General features: G+C 49.8%; 1 protein-coding gene across 1 annotated transcript; it reads left to right on the top strand.

Annotated features, from left to right (window-relative positions):
• The first annotated feature begins 3,926 nt into the window (after positions 1-3,926).
• Positions 3,927-11,355, top strand: ATP6V0E2 (ATPase, H+ transporting V0 subunit e2). Its single transcript, XM_012662134.1, has 4 exons — positions 3,927-4,204; positions 6,857-6,904; positions 9,394-9,510; positions 9,941-11,355. The coding sequence occupies exons 1-3, from the start codon at positions 4,101-4,103 to the stop codon at positions 9,485-9,487; spliced, it is 246 nt and encodes an 81-aa protein (XP_012517588.1). The 5' UTR covers positions 3,927-4,100; the 3' UTR covers positions 9,488-9,510; positions 9,941-11,355.
• The last annotated feature ends 7,383 nt before the right edge of the window (positions 11,356-18,738 follow it).

The following is an 18,738-nucleotide window of genomic DNA, read 5'->3' as shown; positions in this document are numbered from 1 at the left end:
TGCCAAAGTGCTGGGATTACAGGCGTGAGCCACTACACCTGGCCCTTACTTTTATTTAGCACTTCACAGTTTAAAAAATGTCTTCACTTAACATTATCTCATTTGGTTTACTGGGGATAAAAAAGCCAGACTTTCAGGGAAAAAACATATATTTCCACCTGTCACTCCACAGAGCTCCTTAAGGCCCAGCTCTTAGGATCCCTTCTGGAGCCAGGTCAGTGAGCCCAGTGCCTCCACATCCTTGGGGCAGCCTCGCTCTGACAGGCCCACAGCAAATTGGCAGAGACTCGCAGTACAACTGGATCTCTTTGGTTGAGGAGACTCAGTCTTATTTGAGTGTGTGTTTTCTTAAAGAGACATGGAAACAGCGCACTGAATCAGGGGCATAGGTAGCATTGCTTTAGGTTTAGGACTCAGAAGTCAGTACAATCAGAACTCCCTGAACTGGCTTCCATCCAGCAAAGACCTGCCCCTGACCTGCAGTGGGGGTGGAGGCAGAGTCTCCTCGACCCCCTTCCTGGGGTTGCCTTGCAGCAGATGGATTTCACTGCAGGACACATGATGCCGGCAGCCTCCACTCTCAGGTTGGGTGCTGCTTTTTCCTAGCAGGGTAGACATTCAGGGAGGCAGCTCCTGGTGTAGCCTCTTCCATCACTCTGGTTGGAGATGAAAGGAGAGAAGTAGGCCGGGTGCGGGGGGTCACACCTCTCATCCTAGCACTCTGGGAGGCCGAGGCGGGAAGATTGCTTGAGCTCAGGAGTTCAAGACCAGCCCGAGCAAGAGCGAGACCCCGTCTCTACTAAAAATAGAAAGAAATTGGCCAAACGACTAAAAATAGAAAAAATTAGCCAGGCATGGTGGCATGTGCCTGTAGTCCCAGCTACTCGGGAAGCTGAGGCAGTAGGATCGCTTGAACCCAGGAGTTTGAGGTTGCTGTGAGCTAGGCTGACACCACGGTACTCTAGCCTGGGCAACAGAGTGAGACTCTGTCTCAAAAAAAAAAAGGAGAGAAGTAAGCTGAAGCCCTGGAAGGTGTTGTACCCCTGCCTTTCTTTTTCCTAAGAGTGCTCGTGACATCCAAGGTGCAGTTACCAGGCACTTCTGAGTGGGCTGGCCCGTCGAGCTGCCTCAGCCCCCATTGCTCAGGACACTTAGAGAGGGCCTCGTCTGTGGGTCTTCTCTTGGGTCAGTATGATCCTTGCATCCTGGAAGCCTTTCCTGCACCAGCCACACTGGTGGGCTTCTCATGTGGCCGGGCCCCTGCTCTGATGGCTCTTCAGATGCCGCCTCCGACTGCAGTGCTTGCCATGCTCAGCACCTGTATGGCCTCTGCTCACCTGTGCACCCATGGGTTTTGAGCCTTTTGCTACAGTCAGGATGGTGCCGGGGTTCCTCTGTGGCTGTCTGGCTAAAGCCTCTGGCATTCACTACAATGGAAGGGCTCTGCAGTGTTGTGGCTCTCCCAGGAGGGCATGAAGATCTGTGGGGGGTGGAAGTGCTGGCTACACTCCAGGCAGTAAAGGGCCTCTGGGCAGTGTGAGTTTGCAAGTGTTTCTCCTGGTTCTGGGTCATGAATAACCTTTTTGGCATCCAGGAGAGACTGTCTCTGCTTTTGCTGTGCACACCTGAAAGAACAGCCCCTCCTACATCCCCAGGGAGGTCTTCCCAGGCTGTCTGAGGTCCCCTTGGGCAGAAAGCCTTTGAGTTCTGGTTCTTTCACCGATGAACCATGTGGACTTAGGCAAGTTATTAACACTTCACTTCTCTGGGCCTGTTTTATCCCCTGTAAAGTGAATGGATTACTTGACATAGCCTCTAAGATCCCTTTCAGCTAAAAAAAAAGTTCAGTGAAATAAATATGTGGTACTGTGGAACTATATTTTGGGGAGCCGTTTCATCATGTAAACAGTTTGCCCCTGGAAATGGAGCACCAGCCCAGAGACGCCCACGTGATCAGGTCACGGTCCAAGGAACAGCCGGAGCTTGTGGGCCCAGATGAGGCTTCAGTGGTTGGAGTAGGAGCCAGTTCATGGCTTTGATTCCCTTATGGACCTCGGACTATTACAAAGGTGCCAAATAGATGACAGTAGCAATCAAATGCAAATTAGGACAGAAACGAAACATCGGACCATTAAAGGAAAGAGAGTAGAAGCTACAGGCACCTAAAATGAGTTGGCTGTTTAGACTGAACACTGCCTTGGTTCTAGCCAAAGCTGCAGCAAAGAAGGAGATCTATTTCACTATACAGTTGTCATTTTATACAGAGAATGTTTTTTTCTTAACAATATCTTGGGAGTAGATCTTTTTTGAGCTTACAGAGAGATGAACTGTAATGAGTTTTTGAAAGACTGTGTGGACCATCCTGTTTTACAGTAGCCCATGGATGCTGAGCACACCCTTATCCGGAGCCACTGTTCTCAACAGTGCACACTCGATGAAATCCTAACCATCGTTTACAATCCAGCTAAAATCTCACCTCCTCTAGGTAGCTTTCCCTGATTTCTCCATCCTCTCAATTCTCATAATGGGTGTTGACTATTCTGATCACAGGGTTCTTAGGCTAGTCTGGCCAGCGTTATGGTTTTACCAGAATGTATCACTCCTCACCTAACTTAACAACTCCTAGAAGGCTAGGGTGGTATTTTATACCTGACATCTTTGTGTATCTCCCTCCTTCAACTTGCATGAATATTGCAAGGATGGGTAAAGAAGTCTCAACTAGAGAGCAGAGAAAGGCTGATATGACCAGTTCCTGCTTTGGGAAAACGGCTATGAGCACACATGGCTGGCAGGGGTCGGTGCAAGGACAGGCACATTTTCCTTTGGCATCACGTGAGGATTGCACCAAGTCCCAAGTCACGAAACCACTGAAGCCAGGAATATATGCGGCAGGCTGCTTGGGGCAGCACCTGCTGCTAGAGGTGCCTCTTGGAGCCACTGATCCCTACAGAAGAAGGGATCTCTACAGAAAATAGAAATTATCAATCTCCACGGAAGAAGGGAAATGTGAGATCAAAGCCCAAGGGGCCAGCACGGGGGCTCACGCCTGTAATCCCAGCATTTTGGGAGGCTGAGGTGGGAGGATCACTTGAAGCCAGGGGTTCAAGACCAGCCATTGGCAACCTGGCAAAACCCTCGTCTCTACGAAAAGTTTTTTTTTAAAAATTAGGTGGGCGTGTTGGTGCATGCCTGTAGTCCCAGCTACTCAGGAGGCTGAAGCAGGAGGGTCGCTTGAGCCCAGGAGTTGAAGCTGCAGAAAGCCGTCATCCTGCCACTGCACTCCAGCCTGGGCAACAGAGTGAGACCAACTTTTTTTTTTTTTTTTTTTTTTTAAAGCCCAAGGAGGAAACCAGGCTCTGAGGTCTCTTCCAGCCCTGATGGAAGTAACTATCCCGCTTTATTACACTAGGTGCTTTCTACGTGCTTATTTCACTTAATCCTGCAGCAACCTTGTAAGCATTGCCGTCTGCATTTTATATAGATATATAAAAGAGTCTCACTCTCTTGCCTGGGCTAGAGTGCCGTGGCATCAGCCTAGCTCACAGCAACCTCAAACTCCTGGGCTCAAGCGATCCTCCTGCCTCAGCCTCCCGAGTAGCTGGGACTACAGGCATGCACCACCATGCCTGGCTAATTTTTTCCATATATTTTTAGTTGGCCAGCTAATTTCTTTCTATTTTTTTAGTAGAGACAGGGTCTCGCTCTTGCTCAGGCTGGTCTTGAACTCCTGAGCTCAAGGATCCACCGGCCTCGGCCTCCCAGAGTGCTAGGATTACAGGCGTGAGCCAGCGCGCCCCGCCTGCATTTCATATTTCAGCAAACTGCAGCTATTTATTCAAGGAGTCAGGGATCTAATCCCAAAGCCCCTGTGGATGTGCTATAGATTGATGCCTGGGGTAGGGGGCGGACCTTCCCAGGCCCCTGAGAGACAGTGCGGCAGCCCGTTCAGGAGACGCGCGTGCGCGGATCGCCCGGGGCGAGCGCATCGGCGTCGCGCGTCCTGTTGCGCATGCTCGGATCCCACTGCCCGACCGGGGATCAGCGCACCTGCGTGTCTGCAGCACGGCCCCGCATCGCACCCGGGCATCCCGCGCCGGGCCATGACAGCGCACTCCTTCGCCCTCCCGGTCATCATCTTCACCACGTTCTGGGGCCTCATCGGCATCGCCGGGCCCTGGTTCGTGCCGAAGGGACCCAACCGCGGGTAAGGAAAGTGCGCAGGCCCTGCCGACCCCTCCCCGGCCCCCTGGCCGGGCTCGCCCCTCCGCCCTGGGGCGGCGGCTTCCTGCCCTGCAGCGAGCGCCCGCACCCGGGACGCCAGGCGCCGCGATGCCTGCTCGGAGGTCTCTGCACCTGGGCGGCGTTTAGCCAGGGAACAGGCAGGAGGTTGGGGTGAAAGCGCAAATACAGAGGTGAAGAGTAAAGTGACATTGGAGATGGTTAAGTGTCACCCGTCCCGCAGCCAGTAAAGGGCACAGACGGGCACTGATGCGGTCTCTCCACTCCTTGCTAGCTGTGTGATTGGAGCAAATGTCAAGCCTCAGTTTCTTCTTCTGTAAAATGGGGATGATGACGACCCTGCCTTAGAAGGCAGCTGTGAGGACTACTCGAGGTAGTGCATTTAAAACACTTACCAATGCATGGCGCTTTCTATGTATTGAGTAATTTTAGCTGGTATTGTTTTTGGAAGGTTCTCTAGCAGATGTCTGCATGTTCACCAGCTTCTGCTGCATGTTGTCTTTAGTTGTAAAGACTCTCTTCCCTTGACTACAAGTTCCTCAAGGTCGGAGAGTGTCTTATTCTCCGCGGTCTACCCAGTGCCCAGCCAGGACTGGCCCAAGCTGCTTAGTAATGTTGAAAGAGGGATCAAGTGCTATTTTCTCCAGCACCAACTTGAAGTGCTTTAGATGAGAGGTCATAGGCCCTGGTTTGGAGTAGGTTTGGCTTTGCCTGGAGGCTGCTTGAACATATGGGTGTTGCATTGTTCTTTAAAGATATGCAGGGCTAAGGATCCCACAGCTTCACTTTGTAAACCGTTTTAGTGTCTCACCTCTCCTGCAAATCTTGGTGAGTTCTTTCTTCAGTCTAACTGAAATCTCTCCTGCTGCATTTGAAGCTTCTGTCTCCAGTCTTCTTTGAGCGGACACAAAGTAGCTAGTCCCTTGTTTCTTTATAACAACTTGCTCAGCCTGAGAAATAGCATATAGTCTCCTTGCTTCTTTTTTTTTTTTTTCACAGAAGCTTTTTATTTCAAAGATTTTTAAGGGAAATGTATAGCCACTTAGAAAAATCTGGAAGAAAAATATTTTTAGCACTTTTATTTTCTATAGAAGATGAAAGTGAGCAAGAAAATGGTTGAGTAGTTTCCCTGGGGAATAATAGCAGATCAATAAGTGGTAAATCCAAGCAGCTTAATTTCTGATTTACTTCTTTAGTATCTACAAATCCTAGTTCTTTCAAGATGGGAGGAATTTGCATGTGAAATTTAGGGGAAAAGTTATTTGGACTAAATCCCTTAGGTGAATGTAACACGGTTTCCTTCTGCAAAAGATACTTAACTGTGAAGAAATGCCCCACCACATCTGCCCAGGAATGGACTGATGGACATAGCTCTTGGGAGAAATTGAAAGCATTATTAGCTTTTCTGTAAGCATTAGTGTGTTTTTCTAGTTCTTTTAGAGTTGAACATTCAGAATTAATAGGCAAATATCTTAAAACTCATGGCTGTATTATAAAAGGTTCTCTCAGGGTCAGCCTAACCCGTGGGAGGAGTGGGCCCTAAACAAGTTATTCCAATTCAGCGGCCGAGAAATGCCTTTGGATTTCCTCCAAATAGCTTCTTTATCTATTCACTGTTTGAAATTCCACATTAGAGATTCTCTCTCTCTTTTTTAAACGTTAGATTTTTTTTTTTATTTCAGCATATTATGGGGGTACAGATGTTTAGGTTACGTATGTTGCCCTTGCCCCCCGCCCAAGTCCGAGTTTCAAATATGTCCATCTTTTGGGTGGTGCGCATTGCACTCTTTGTGTATGCAAATACTCGTCCCCTCCTCCCTCCCCCCTGCCCAACATCCAATAGATGTTATTCTTATATGTGCATTTATGTGTTGATCAGTTGATACCAATTTGATGGTGAGTACATGTGGTGCTTGTCTTTCCATTCTTGGGATACCTCACTTAGTAGACTGCGTTCCAGCTCTGTCCAGGAGTATACAAGAGGTGCTATATCACCATTGTTTCTTAAAGCTGAATAGTACTCCATGGTATACATACACCACATTTTATTAATCCACTCATGTATTGATGGACACTTGGGTTGTTTCCACATCTTTGCAATTGTGAATTGTGCTGCTATAAACATTCGGGTGCAGGTGTCTTTCTTATACAGTATCATTTGGTCTTTTGGGTGGATGCCCAGTAATGGGATTAGTCTCCTTGCTTCATGCCCTGTCTTCTGGTCTGTTGTTTTCCTTCGCCTTGCCTGATGAAGTTTGAATTCCACAGACCACTCCCTGGTGGGTTGCCAAAAATGCAGCTCTGTGCAGTGCCCTTCCCCAGCATGTCTGCATTAAGATGGAGAAATACTGGGTGATGGAGAAGGGAGATGAAGGGAAGAATTTGTAACGTAACTTGGATGTGGTCAAGGTTGGCCTCTCCATAAGGTGACACTTTAAGTTTTTGTTTTCCATCTTGCTGTTCTTACCCTGAGTAGACCTCAGCCTCCCGTGTCCAGGTGGCATCGGGAAGGCCAGTGGGAAAAGAGCTGACACCAGGAGCCCTTTCTCTGGCCCTGGCAGGGCCTTCTGAGGGTGCTGGTTCCACCCGTCCCGACCCGTGTCCTCCTCTGTTGCAGAGTGATCATCACCATGCTGGTGGCCACCGCCGTCTGCTGTTACCTCTTGTAAGTACCGCTCTCCCCGGCTCAAAAGCAGCCAGTTCCTTTCTCCTCCCTTCTTCCTTCTTACCGTAGCCTGCTCTACCCTCTGTCCTGGTAGTGAACACCTCTTGAAAGGCTGAATGTATAAAACACAGGAGTGGAGGCAGCGTGGAATGGTAAAGAAAGCAGAGCCCAGAAGTCAGGAACTCCAGGCTCTGCTTCTGGCTGTGCTGCGTACGTGTTACCTGTGTCACACCCATGGGCTGCAGTGTTCTCACCTGTGCAAGGAATGAGTTGGGCCAGCTCAGTGTCGTCTGTACTTGCCTGGACATCAGAGTTACTTGAAGAGGTTGTTCAAACTCAGCTTTTGGGCTGCACCCTACACCCACTAAATCACAATTCTGAAAGTATGCACGTGGGAATTGGTACTTTTAATGATGCCCCCAGGTGACTGGAATAGGGAGCACAGTAGTCTTCAAACTCTGGAAAGGTACCAGGGAACATAGAAGAACATTCCAAGGGATTCAAGTACTTGGACAGTGTGAGGGAATCAATTTCCAGGTCCTCAATGACCATATAGTCCCTTTCTAAAACTGCCATTCACGATAGCCCTTCCCTTTTTACCAAAAAAAAAGAAAAAAAAGCCCCACACCCCTCCCCCAATCCATCCCAATCCTGTTGGGTTACATGGCTCATGTTTAGATCATCCTGGCTGCCAACAAAGGGGTGAGTTCAAGTTCTAGTTTCGGGGAGGCCTCTCTCATGGTTAATCAAGCCACATTGGTCTGTTGTTGGGTGTTCAGAATCCAGAACAATCAAAACAGGACAAGTAAAGTGATGAGATGCTGATTCTTTAAAAGGTGACAGATTCCGCTGGGTGCAGGGGCTCATGCCTGTAGTCCCAGCAATGCAGGAGGATCGTTTGAGCCCAGGAGTTCAAATCTAGCCTGGACAACATAGCTAGACCCCATCTCTTAAAAAAAAAAAGTGACAGATTCTTTTAAAGGCAACTGGAATATTTCCCAGGATTGCCACATTTTTCAAAGTATAAAGGGTGAAACCACCTTTTTTTTCTTTTGAAATAGGGTCTCACTCTGTCATCCCAGCTAGAGGGACTTGGCTGCCTTACTTTTTTTTTTTTTTTTAAAGACAGGGTCTCACTCTGTCACCCAGCCTGGAGTGCAGTGGCATGATCATAGCTCACTGCAACCTCAAACTCTTGTCCTCAAGCCATCCTCCTGCCTCAGCCTCCTGAGTAGCTGGGACTACAGGCAGCTGCTATCACCCTGGCTAATTATTTTTTGTAGAGATGGGCCTCACCACGGTGCCCGGGGTGGTCTTGATCTCCTAGCCTCAAGCAAAGTGCTGGGATTACAGGTGTGAGTCATCACACCTGGCCTACTTTGTATAATATTTACTATTTCCTACTTCCTACTAACAAAAAATAAATCTTGTTAAAAATAATAAGTAGATGGTAACTTAAATACATGGGGATGGGTGGTTTTTCAGAATTCTCTCTGGAAAAAACATCTCTAAGGCCCATTCTCTAAAGCTGTTTCTCAGTCCTTCAAGTCTTGACAGAATGTCCTCATCTGCCCCAGGTAGGGCCTCGAAGGCGCTTGGATCTGATGGCTTAGAGAGCAGGACGTGGAGGATGGGGGCTGGGAAGGTGGGGGAGGCAGGGCCTGTACAAGATGTGGGATAATTACAAATACAGAATCAACACATGGGAGACGGAAAACAGGCTGCAGATTGGATGCACACAGGCAGAAAGGCAGGGCCACTTGAAGAAAATGTCATGCCTAGAAATTGTATTTACAAAACACGAACTCGGAGATAATGCTGATGTAAAGCAGGTAAGGATTCCTGATGGTCTGGTCACATGAGGTGCCCCAAGTCAGACACTTTCAGTCTTCAGGGACCTACTCCTATGGCAAATGAGGTTGGAAGGTTTGTCATGGATGACAGGGCCAGACAGCCACCCAGACGTCCAGCAGCTGGATCCAGGTACCAGTCAGGTCCCCGGGAAGCTGCTTGAAGGACTGGGGTGGGCAGGAGGCCCCTGCTCCTCAGCTCCTCCCAACCTGGGCTAGTGCCTTCCCCTGGCTCCTAGAAGGAGGTGATTCTGAGGTGCTTCCCGTCAGGCCCTGTTCCACCCCGGAGCGTGGTGACTCGGGAGCCTGGACTGGAGACGTCTAAAGGGATGGGGGGAGCCACTCTTCTTCCCTAATCTCGGGGTCAAACCCCAGCTCAGGGATCTTACAAATATTCTGAAAATCAGATCAAACCAGAACCAAAACCCGCGAGCGCCAGACTGAGCCCTCGTGCCTTCTGGAGTGTAGGTGCTTCCACATGACCCTTCTTCACTCCCAGGAGCGTGAGCCCTGCCATCTGCTGGGTCGGTCGCATCCACCCTGGGAGAGAAGAAGAGAATGTGACCCAGGCCTCCCCCTGGGCCTAGGGCAGGGTCCCTTCTGTGCCTGGGCTCACCCTCTCTTTGCTGTCCCTGGCAGCTGGCTCATTGCCATCCTGGCTCAGCTGAACCCCCTGTTTGGGCCCCAGCTGAAGAACGAAACCATCTGGTACGTGCGCTTCCTGTGGGAATGACCCGCCGCCGCCTCTGGCCCCAGGTACTGGGAGGGCGGGGGTGGGGGCCTGGGCCCTTGTGGGTGGGAGGAAGGGAGAGGCAGGGCCATGGTTAGAGGTCTTGTTTGGATTCAGGTGTTTGTTTATTTAGCAAAAATAAAAGCAGAGGTCTGAGCACTGACTCCCTTCCTGCCTAGCACTGTGCTGGCCACCAGGGATGAGAAGGGGACCACGGCCCCACCTCGTCCTCACGGTGCTTCTCCCAAGGCACGTCTGGGCATGGCCTCGTGTGGGATTGCTAGGCCACAGAGGGGGTGGTGGGTAACGCAGTATCTGTTCTGAGTGGACAGAGGGAGGTGAGGGTAAGCTGAGTGACCAGGGCAGGGCATGGACAAGGAGGCTCTCAGGGACGGGGTGGTGGGGACGGCGTCTCCACAGCAAGGCAGTAACCCTTTAATGTGATGTGCCTTTCAGGTGCTCCAGCTCTCTGGATGGCCCTGGCCCGACTGTCCCTGATGGCCCCTCCATCCCTCCCTCCCCCTACAGCTGTGTCCGGGTCCTCCTCCCCCCAGCCCTCTCCTGCTGGCTCCCTGGACCCGCACCTCCAGGGCCTGCCTGTTCTAGAAAGTACCACCTTCACAGCCAGTCCCGGCCCTCAGGGAAGCCCTGAGTGCAGAGTCGGGCTAGGGCCAGGGATATCTTCTTGAATTTCCACTGCTCTGGCGTTTTCCCTTCCTCCTAAGTAGATCCTGGCTAAGGACCTGATGCAGGTGAGATCTTTCTTTTACAAATGGGTCAGAAGCCAGGACTCAGGCCAGCCCAAGGGAGGACACGTGTCCTTGTAGAGAAGGGGCATCCAGCCCAGGGTGCTCCGAGCCAGGCGGGGAGTCGGGTGCCCGGGGCCACCAGCTCTGCCACCACCCTGTTGTGAGAAGGAGAAGCTCTGTCCTGTCACGTCCAAGGCCTTTTCGAGCTCTGGCATGGAATGGGATTATTCTTTAATTTTGCGACACATCTAGATGTGAAATTTCTGAAAATACTGAAGGAAAAGAGAAACATTCACATTTAAAAAAGCAACATCATTATTTGGGTCAAGATTGAAACCTCGATGTTTAGCATCCTTTGTAGTTAGTTATAAAGTCACTTAAATTGACTTGCTGGGAAAGTTGTGTCCCAGAATACTCTGTTCACCTTCCCTCCCTGCCCCAACCTGGGCCTCCCCCTGTAGATAGTGCGCCTCCCTCCCAGCCTGAGCATCTGAGCACAGTGGCGGCCCCAGGAGGCCTGGGTTCTGCCCCGTTGGGCTGGGGTAGGGCAGAGTTCAGTTCTGGAACCTCACAGCAGTGTCTGAGTGCTGGAGCTGGGGTGAGGGGAGGCGCGGTGTGACTGGCACCGTGTGCTCAGGCCTCTGTCCCGAGCGCGCCTGGTTCTGTGCCGGGGACGGTGGGGCAGAGAATGGTGCCGCCCGGCAAGGCTGGGCAGCAGGACAGACCCTCGGGACCCCCCACCTTGCCCTCAGTCCTCCAGGAGAGAGAGCTCAGACATCAGACACTTGCCGAGCTCCCAGCATAGTCGGGTCAGAGCTCACCCACCTTGTCTGGCCCCCAGCTGGTGGCCTGTCCTCACTGCCTCTCAGGGAAGAGAAGCCAGCCTCGCTTATTTGTCGACTCCTTATTTGGCCTGCCTTCCCACTCAGTGGGCAGTGTGTTGGCACAGCAGTAGAATGCCACGTGTCCTGCCAGATGTCTTGGTTCTGGGCCTGCCGCTCAGGGCTCAGGCTGGGCCCCACGACCCCCTTCACTTGCTTCCCCTCCCGACCTTGGGGCCTTCGCGGGAGTGAGGCTGTCGCGTGTGACTTGTACTGAGCACCTGACTCGTGTCTAATAAATGACGGTGGTGGAGAGCGCACCGTGTGGTGGAAAACCCTGGCCTCTGCCGGTGTGCTGGCTGCCCCCGCCCAGACCCGATTCCCACTTCTTCCGTGGGGGGATTTGGGGAGCAGGAAGGGTGCTGGCAGCTGCCGCTCTTGGAGCTGCAGTTCTGGGACACAGACACTGAGTACTACATTTCCCTGAGATCTGGAGGACGGTACAGGCCCTGCTGACTACCCGGACTCAGCCCAGACCCAGGCCCGGCGGAGGGAGGAGGAAGACGGAGGCCTGTTCAAGTGGAGCTCTGACCACTCCCGTCTGGGCCCCACGTGGCCGCACGCAGGCTCCGGGCTGTGCAGCAGAGCAGGCCCCGGCGTGTCCTCATCATCGGAGGGCCGGATCTGCCTGCTCAGCGTCCTGCGTGGGGTGGTTGGGAGTGGGCAGTGGGAATCCCGGGGGGAACCGGGCACCCCAAGAACGGGACCCACCCGGTGAGGACTGTGTTCCTGTCAGAGGCGGGAACCTGCAGGGTGAGCAGGATTTGTCAGAGATAAACAAAGCTGGATAATAGTTAAATTGCAAAAAACAGATTCTATTCAGTAACTACTGAGAGTAGGGGGAAGAGCTGAGCTCCACTCAGGTGCGTGTGGAGGGGACTGGAGTTGGGGGTCGGGGAGGGGGAAATCGGGGGCCCAGGTTCCATCAGGGAAGTGAAAAATCGCGAAGGGCTGGTCAGTGTTGATGTGAGCAGGCCAGCGGTGTCGCTGGCTGGCAGGGATGGAAGTTGGGGTTCTTTTCCCCCACAGACTGGGAGACAGAGACCTCATCCTTCTGATGATGACTTTTCAAAGGACTGGCCCTTGGGTTCTTGAGAAACACACTCCTGAGTTGTAGGAGAGGGAGACAAAGGGTTCAAAATTCTAAGCCTTTTCTAGTAAATGCTCTAAGAAATGGGGGGAGGCGGTCAGAGGCTTATTGTCCGGTGTTGGCGAGAACAGTAAATTTTTTTGACAGCCTTGAACTTTTTCAGACGGGAACTCAAAGGGGGGCCATGTGGTCCCAGGGATGCAGCCCTGGGCTGCCAGAAGCCATGCTGGGGTTGGTCCAGTCTCTTGGTGCAGGGGTTTGGACGTCGTTATGTACTGAGACTTCTTTTATGTTCCCAGTTTCAAGCAAGACCCCCTTCCCCCAATGTAGGTGACACACCAGTAAATGTCAGCCTCTGATACAGGGGCTCAGAGAACCTACACAAAGCAAAAGATTTCTACAAATGGGCAGTGTCTGGGAGTAGGGTACCCTGAACCTTACCAAGTGGCAGAGTGGGAAGTGGCCTTGGAGACCACCCTGGGACAGAACGCAAAGGCCACTGAGAGAAGCAAGGGTAGCCAAGGCAGCTGCACACACAGTGTGGCCGACAGAGGGCAGAGTCTGCATGCAGGATGGAAGCCTCCAGAGAGCCCATGTCCAATTTAAGCAACACCAATGGGAATGTGCGGTGCCAAGTTAGAGATGGTAGCCTTAGGGCGATAGCTTTGAGCAAGGAGGAGCGATAATTCTCCTGACAAAATAATTGCCTGGATGAAATGTCCTTCAAGGGCCGGAGCGGTGGCTCACGCCTGTAATCCTAGCTCTCTGGGAGGCCGAGGAGGGCGGATTGTTTGAGCTCAAGAGTTCGAAACCAGCCTGAGCAAGAGTGAGACCCCGTCTCTACTAAAAATAGAAAGAAATTAATCGGACAACTAAAAATATATAGAAAAAATTAGCCGGGCATGGTGGCGGCAGCCTGTAGTCCCAGCTACTCGGGAGGCTGAGGCAGAAGGATCACTTGAGCCCAGGAGTTTGAGGTTGCTGTGAGCTAGGCTGATGCCACGGCACTCACTCTAGCCGGGGCAAAAGAGTGAGACTCTGTCTCAAAAAAAAAAAAAAAAAGAAATGGGATCATTGATAATTCTGGAAATGTGAGGAGCCCAATAATCTCCTTACCTGTGGGCCTGAAGTGATATCTTTGAGCAAGTTTCTAAACCTTGGGGTTTCCGGGAATGAAATCAGTTGGCAGCCACCAGTTTTGCTTGACTTGTAACACCAGAAAAGTGAGGGCAGATGACCAAAGTCCTGTGTGAATTCGGGCCACACTCCGGGTTTACAAAGGTAAAAGAGAATTTCTCACTGGGGAAATATTGGTTAAAGGGTACAAAATTTCAGTTAGACAAGAGGAACAAGTCCATAGATCTAGTATATAACATGCTTAGTTAATGACAATGTGAATGTATACTTGAAGGGAATGAGAGTAGATTTTAAGTGTTCTCACCACAAAAAATGAAAAATGTGTCAGGTAATACATATGTTAATTAGCTGGATTTAGCCATTCCACCCTGTGTACATATTTTAAAACACCTCGTGTATACCATAAATATATACGATTTTTATTTGTCAATTTAAAAAATAAATTAACTTTTAAAGAAAGAATCCCTCAAAACAAAACAACCCTTAGAATACTGGGACCAAAGCCAGGGCTGCTATCACAGCGTATCCGGATGGAGCCAGGTTGGCCTTGGGGCAAGCTTTCCCGCGGGGCCTACGCAGGCAGGCCGACACAGGTCTGGAGGCCAGGGCTTCCGAATCCCGCTGCAGACTCAGTCTGCAGTGCCGTTTGTTGTGTGTAACAACAACCTGGAATGCTTCAAAATGCAGGTTCCAGGTCCCAAACCACACCCTACCAGATTAGAATCTCACAGATGGGACTGGAGACTTCCCATCTGAAACCAGCTCCCAAGGGTTCCTGTGCGGAGGCCCTCTAGGACAGGGTTTGCCAGCCTTGGCACTGCTGACAGGGTGAGATGAATCTCTAGTTTTTTCGGGGGGTGGGGAGTGGGGGAGCACACTGCCCTGCGTTTAGCAGCAGTCCTGCCCTCTCCCCAGATACTCGCAGAACCCCTCTGCTCTTTGCTGGCACAGCCATAAACATCTCCACCATTTCGAAGTGTTCCCTGGGGCCCCACCTTTGGGAACCAGTACTCTAGCGCCTCGGCCCCGCAGGCGATTTCCGAACTTAGTTGTCAGTGCAGAGCCCCCGCGAGAGGAGGCTGACAGGCGCCGAGGGCAGCTGGGGTCCTGAGCGCCCCGCGAGCCTTTCCTCCGCCTTCCCAGCAGGACCTGGAGGGGCCGACCCGGAGACCGTGCCTAGCAGGTTTCTGGGATTGTGGGGTATCCGGGCGGGCACTGGTCCCAGCACGGGGCAGTCAGCCAGCGGGCCGGTGTTCTCCAGAGGCCGGCACTGCCCCGAGCCCAGCAGAACCGGAGCTCACCTGGAGTGGGTCTGCCTGAAGGGGGTGGTAGATCTGGTTGGGATATTCTCAGATAACCCTCAGGACCCCACCTGGGCTCCCTGACTGCAGGATTAAGGGCCACTATGGCAGCCAGAGTCTTCCTCCCTGCTGAAAGGTCAGCGTTCGTCCCCTGACAAAGGCCTGGGACATATGGGGGAGTGACTGTTCTACCTTCTCATTCTGCGTCTCACATGGCAGGAGCCTGGGACTCTGAATTACTGCGGATTCTGCAACCTCAGTCGGCTTTGATGCCTGCGGCAACGGCAATGGCCCTGCCCCTGAGCCGCAGCAATCAATTCAGCAAACACATTCTTGCTTTTTCCCCTCTAGCCAGCCTCCCAGGAGCAGTTCATCTTCACTTGGCAGCTCAGCTCAGCTTTGAGGTTGAGAGTGCAGAGTCTAGAACTGCACTGCCAGGGCTCAGATTCCAGCTCCACTGATTATTGGCGGAGTGAAAGTTACTTAATCTTTCTGAGCTTCAGCTTTATTGCTGCACTGGTATAGTAGCCGTAGTGACTGCCTCGCAGGGGGTGTGCATGTGAACGGAGCTAGTGGGTGGAAGTACCTGGCTGATCACTAAATGCTAGCTATTAATGGCATTATCTTTACACATTAACTCGGTAATTCCATGCCGCACATTATTCTGCCAGGATCTCAGCTCCTTCCCCTTGTCTGTTTCCACTGTGGTCATGGTCCCGCAGGCTGATGTGCCTTGTGGAGCAGGGAGTGGCAGCACCTGCTGCTTTGATGTGTGACACAGAACCTGGGGAAGCAGTGCCTGGGCCTGTCTCTGTATCTTTATTTTTGTGCTTCATGTCAAACGTCTTCAATTTATAAATGTAGTGTCCACTCAATAAAAACACAAATGCTTTTGGGGGTAGAGGGGAGGAAACAGGTACTAGGATTGGTATGCTGATCCTGCAGGTCTCAGGGGAAAATAAACATGTGAGACATAACCAGGATGTTCCTGAAAAAGCAGAGTATTGGGAGGGACACTGGCACTCCCAGATATTAAAAAGTATGATAAAAGTTGCAACTTGCAAGGCTACAGAAATTAAAGCAATGGTGCAGACACATGAATAGACAGATAAATCAATGGAAGAAAATAAAAGTTCAAAAATAAATTTATAATCAGGAGTTAAGAATATGGGAGAAAATATTTGCAATGCATGTATCTGTCAAAGGACTTGTATCCTCACCACGTAAAGAACTCATAGATCAACAATAAGACAAACCAAAGTTTTAAGATTGGGCAAATGTGAACTCATCCTTCACAAAAGAAGAAATACAAATGGCCAATAAGCACACAAAACCATAGTGAACATCATTAGTCACCTGGGAAGTGCAAATTAAAACCACAATGAGATACCACCCATTTTGGATGTTTAATGGCTAAAATGAGAAAGACTGATGAAACAAAGTGTTGGCAAAGATTTGGAGCAACTGGAAGATTGCTGGTAGGAATATAAAATGGCACAAACATTTTGGAAAACAGTTTGGAAGTTTCTTAAAAAGTTAAACATAATTTACCGTATAACCCAGCATACCCACTCCTATCTTATTTACATAAAACAGATGAAAACAGACTTACACATATATGTTCATAGCAGCTTTATTTATAATACCCCAAAATTGGAAACAACCCAAATTATAAATAGGGTAAATGGGTAAATAAATTGTGTTGTATTTACATACAACACAATTCTACTCAGCAATAAAAAAGAATGAGTTACTGATTCACACATCAACATGGATGAACTCATAAACATTGTGCTAAGCAAAAGAAATCAGACGTACAAGAGAACACACTTGTCTTAGTCCATTTGGGCTGCTGTAACAAAATACTATGGACTGGATGGCTTATAAACAACAGAAATTTATTTCTCACAGTTCTGGAGGCTGGGAAGTCCAAGATCAAGGCACCAGCAGATTCCATGTGTGGTGGGGGCCTGTTTCCTTGTTCGTAGTCAGTGCCTTCTCATTGTGTCCTCACATGGTAGAAGGGGTGAGCTAGCCCTCTGGGGTCTCTTTTTATAAGGGCACTAATCCCATTCGTGAGGGCTCAACCCTCATGACCTAATCACCTCCCAAAGGCCCCATCACCTCAGGGATTGGGATCTCGACGTGTGAATGGGGGCTGGGGCAGACAAACATTCCAACCATAGCAATACTGTATACTTCCATCTATAGGAAGCACTAGAAAATGCACATCTGGTCTGGTGCTGGGGTGGGAGGTTAACTGGGAAAACGCAAAAGGGACCTATCACTTTTCGTGGGAGGGGTGATAGAAATGTCCTATACTTGATTGTGGTGGTGGTTTATGCAGGTGAATAAATTTTGTCAAAACTCATTGAAATGTACACTTAAAGTTGGGGCACTTATTGGATCTAGATTATGCCTTTCAAAAACCCAGAAATATATTCCTGCAGGGATAGACAACTTGGATAGAATAGAAAGCCATTAGAACAGACCGTAGAGCCTGGACAGAAGCAGATCCCTCTGTGTACGGGACTGAAGGAGGGGGCGGAAGAGATCGGTGAGGACATACATGGTGGACTCTCTAAATGGAAAAAGGTGAGACTAATTCCCTGCCTCAAACCATGCACAAAAATAAAATTCGGGGGAACTGGAAGATTGCCAAACCCCAAAAAGCCAAATGTCAAAATGTTTAAAGTAAAACATAAAAGAATGACTTTGTGACATCAGAAAAAGGGAGAATTTTCTAAATAAGTCTGGGAGAAGATGGCTGTACGTGATACTTACAAAAGATTAGTATCCAGATTATATAAACAACCCTGACACAGATTAATGAGAAAAGAAAAAGACAACTGAAAAATTGACAGATATATTTCCAGCAATTCACAAGAAGGAAAGCTTATGTGGCCATTCAGCAGGCCGGGCATGGTGGCGCACGCCTGTAATCCTAGCACTCTGGGAGGCTGAGACATGAGGATTGCTTGAGCTCAGGAGTTTGAGACCAGCCTGAGCAAGGGCAAGACCACCTCTCTAATTAAAAAAAGAAAGAAAGAAAGAAAAATATACTTGGCTTCATTAATAATCAAGGAAATGCACATTAAAGCCACAATGAGATATCATTTCACACTTATCAGACAGCAAAAATCTGTCTGGAAAAACAATTTAGCAACACTCAGCCAAGGTGAAACTTTCAGACCCTAAGACTCAGCAGCTTCACTTCCAGGTGTCTATCCTAGAAAACACTGAGACATATACAAAGATATTTGTAATAGCAAAGAAAGTGAAAACAACCTAATTGCTCCTTTGGACTTGCCTAGAGCCTGGAAAGCTACAAACTACATTTCCCAGACTTCTTTGCAGGTAGTTTTTGCAAGGGACTCAGGGATTATGAAGGAGATGCACCTGTGTAGGAGCTGGAGGCAGAAACGTGCAACCTGAGGCAGAAGCCAAGCATGGCGGTCTGCTGGCCAGTGTGGTAGCGGAGCCTGGTCTCTAGCCCCCGGGTGGCCGGAGCTAAGCTGTGGTTGGGGGGCGGTGGCAGCTCGCTCATGAACCACTTTGGCTCTGTGTGTCTCTAGGGTCAGTGCAGCGGCAGCGTCTCCCTGACTACAGCAGAATCTGTGGGGATCCGGGATCATCTCCTGTATCTGGCCAGTTTTGTGAAGTAGTTCTCGGACTTCGTCCTGGATTTACCCTAGAAGCTCTTCCTCTAGCCCCGCTAAGGATTCTTGAGCTATTGAATACACCTTAGAAAGTGTATTTTTCCTTAAACTAACTCGAGTTAAGCCTATTGTTTGCACCAACCAAACCTGGTTTACAGAAGAGGATGATATGCCTCAACCTAAGGCTATTGATTGGGTCAGAAGAAATGCGGAAGGAATTGGGGGACGGGGGCCGCTTTGGCTATGTAATATTTTACTTCTTTCAAAAAGGCAGGAAAATATCTGAAGCAAATATGGCAAACATATTACTCTTTGAGGTGTTTTTTGTAGGTACCTGAAAAGTTATTTTTTTGTGTGCTTTTCTAGATGTTTAAAATATTTTATTATTTAAAAATAATGTTGGCTGGGCACGGTGGCTCGCGCCTGTAATCCTAGCA

Source organism: Propithecus coquereli, unplaced genomic scaffold (genome assembly GCF_000956105.1).
Source record: "Propithecus coquereli isolate 6110/MARCELLA unplaced genomic scaffold, Pcoq_1.0 Scaffold75, whole genome shotgun sequence".
In the NCBI taxonomy this organism is placed as follows: Eukaryota; Metazoa; Chordata; class Mammalia; order Primates; family Indriidae; genus Propithecus; species Propithecus coquereli.
Note: the sequence above shows the minus strand (reverse complement) of the source record. Positions and strands in the feature narration are given on the sequence as shown.

What these genes read in the sequence shown, in the direction of transcription:
- ATP6V0E2 (XM_012662134.1), top strand. Translation starts at nt 4,101, where the DNA reads ATGACAGCGCACTCCTTCGCCCTCCCGGTCATCATCTTCACCACGTTC. An exon ending in CCGAAGGGACCCAACCGCGG is followed by an intron (nt 4,205 to 6,856) that starts GTAAGGAAAGTG and finishes CCTCTGTTGCAG; the next exon opens with AGTGATCATCACCATGCTGG. An exon ending in GCCGTCTGCTGTTACCTCTT is followed by an intron (nt 6,905 to 9,393) that starts GTAAGTACCGCT and finishes TGTCCCTGGCAG; the next exon opens with CTGGCTCATTGCCATCCTGG.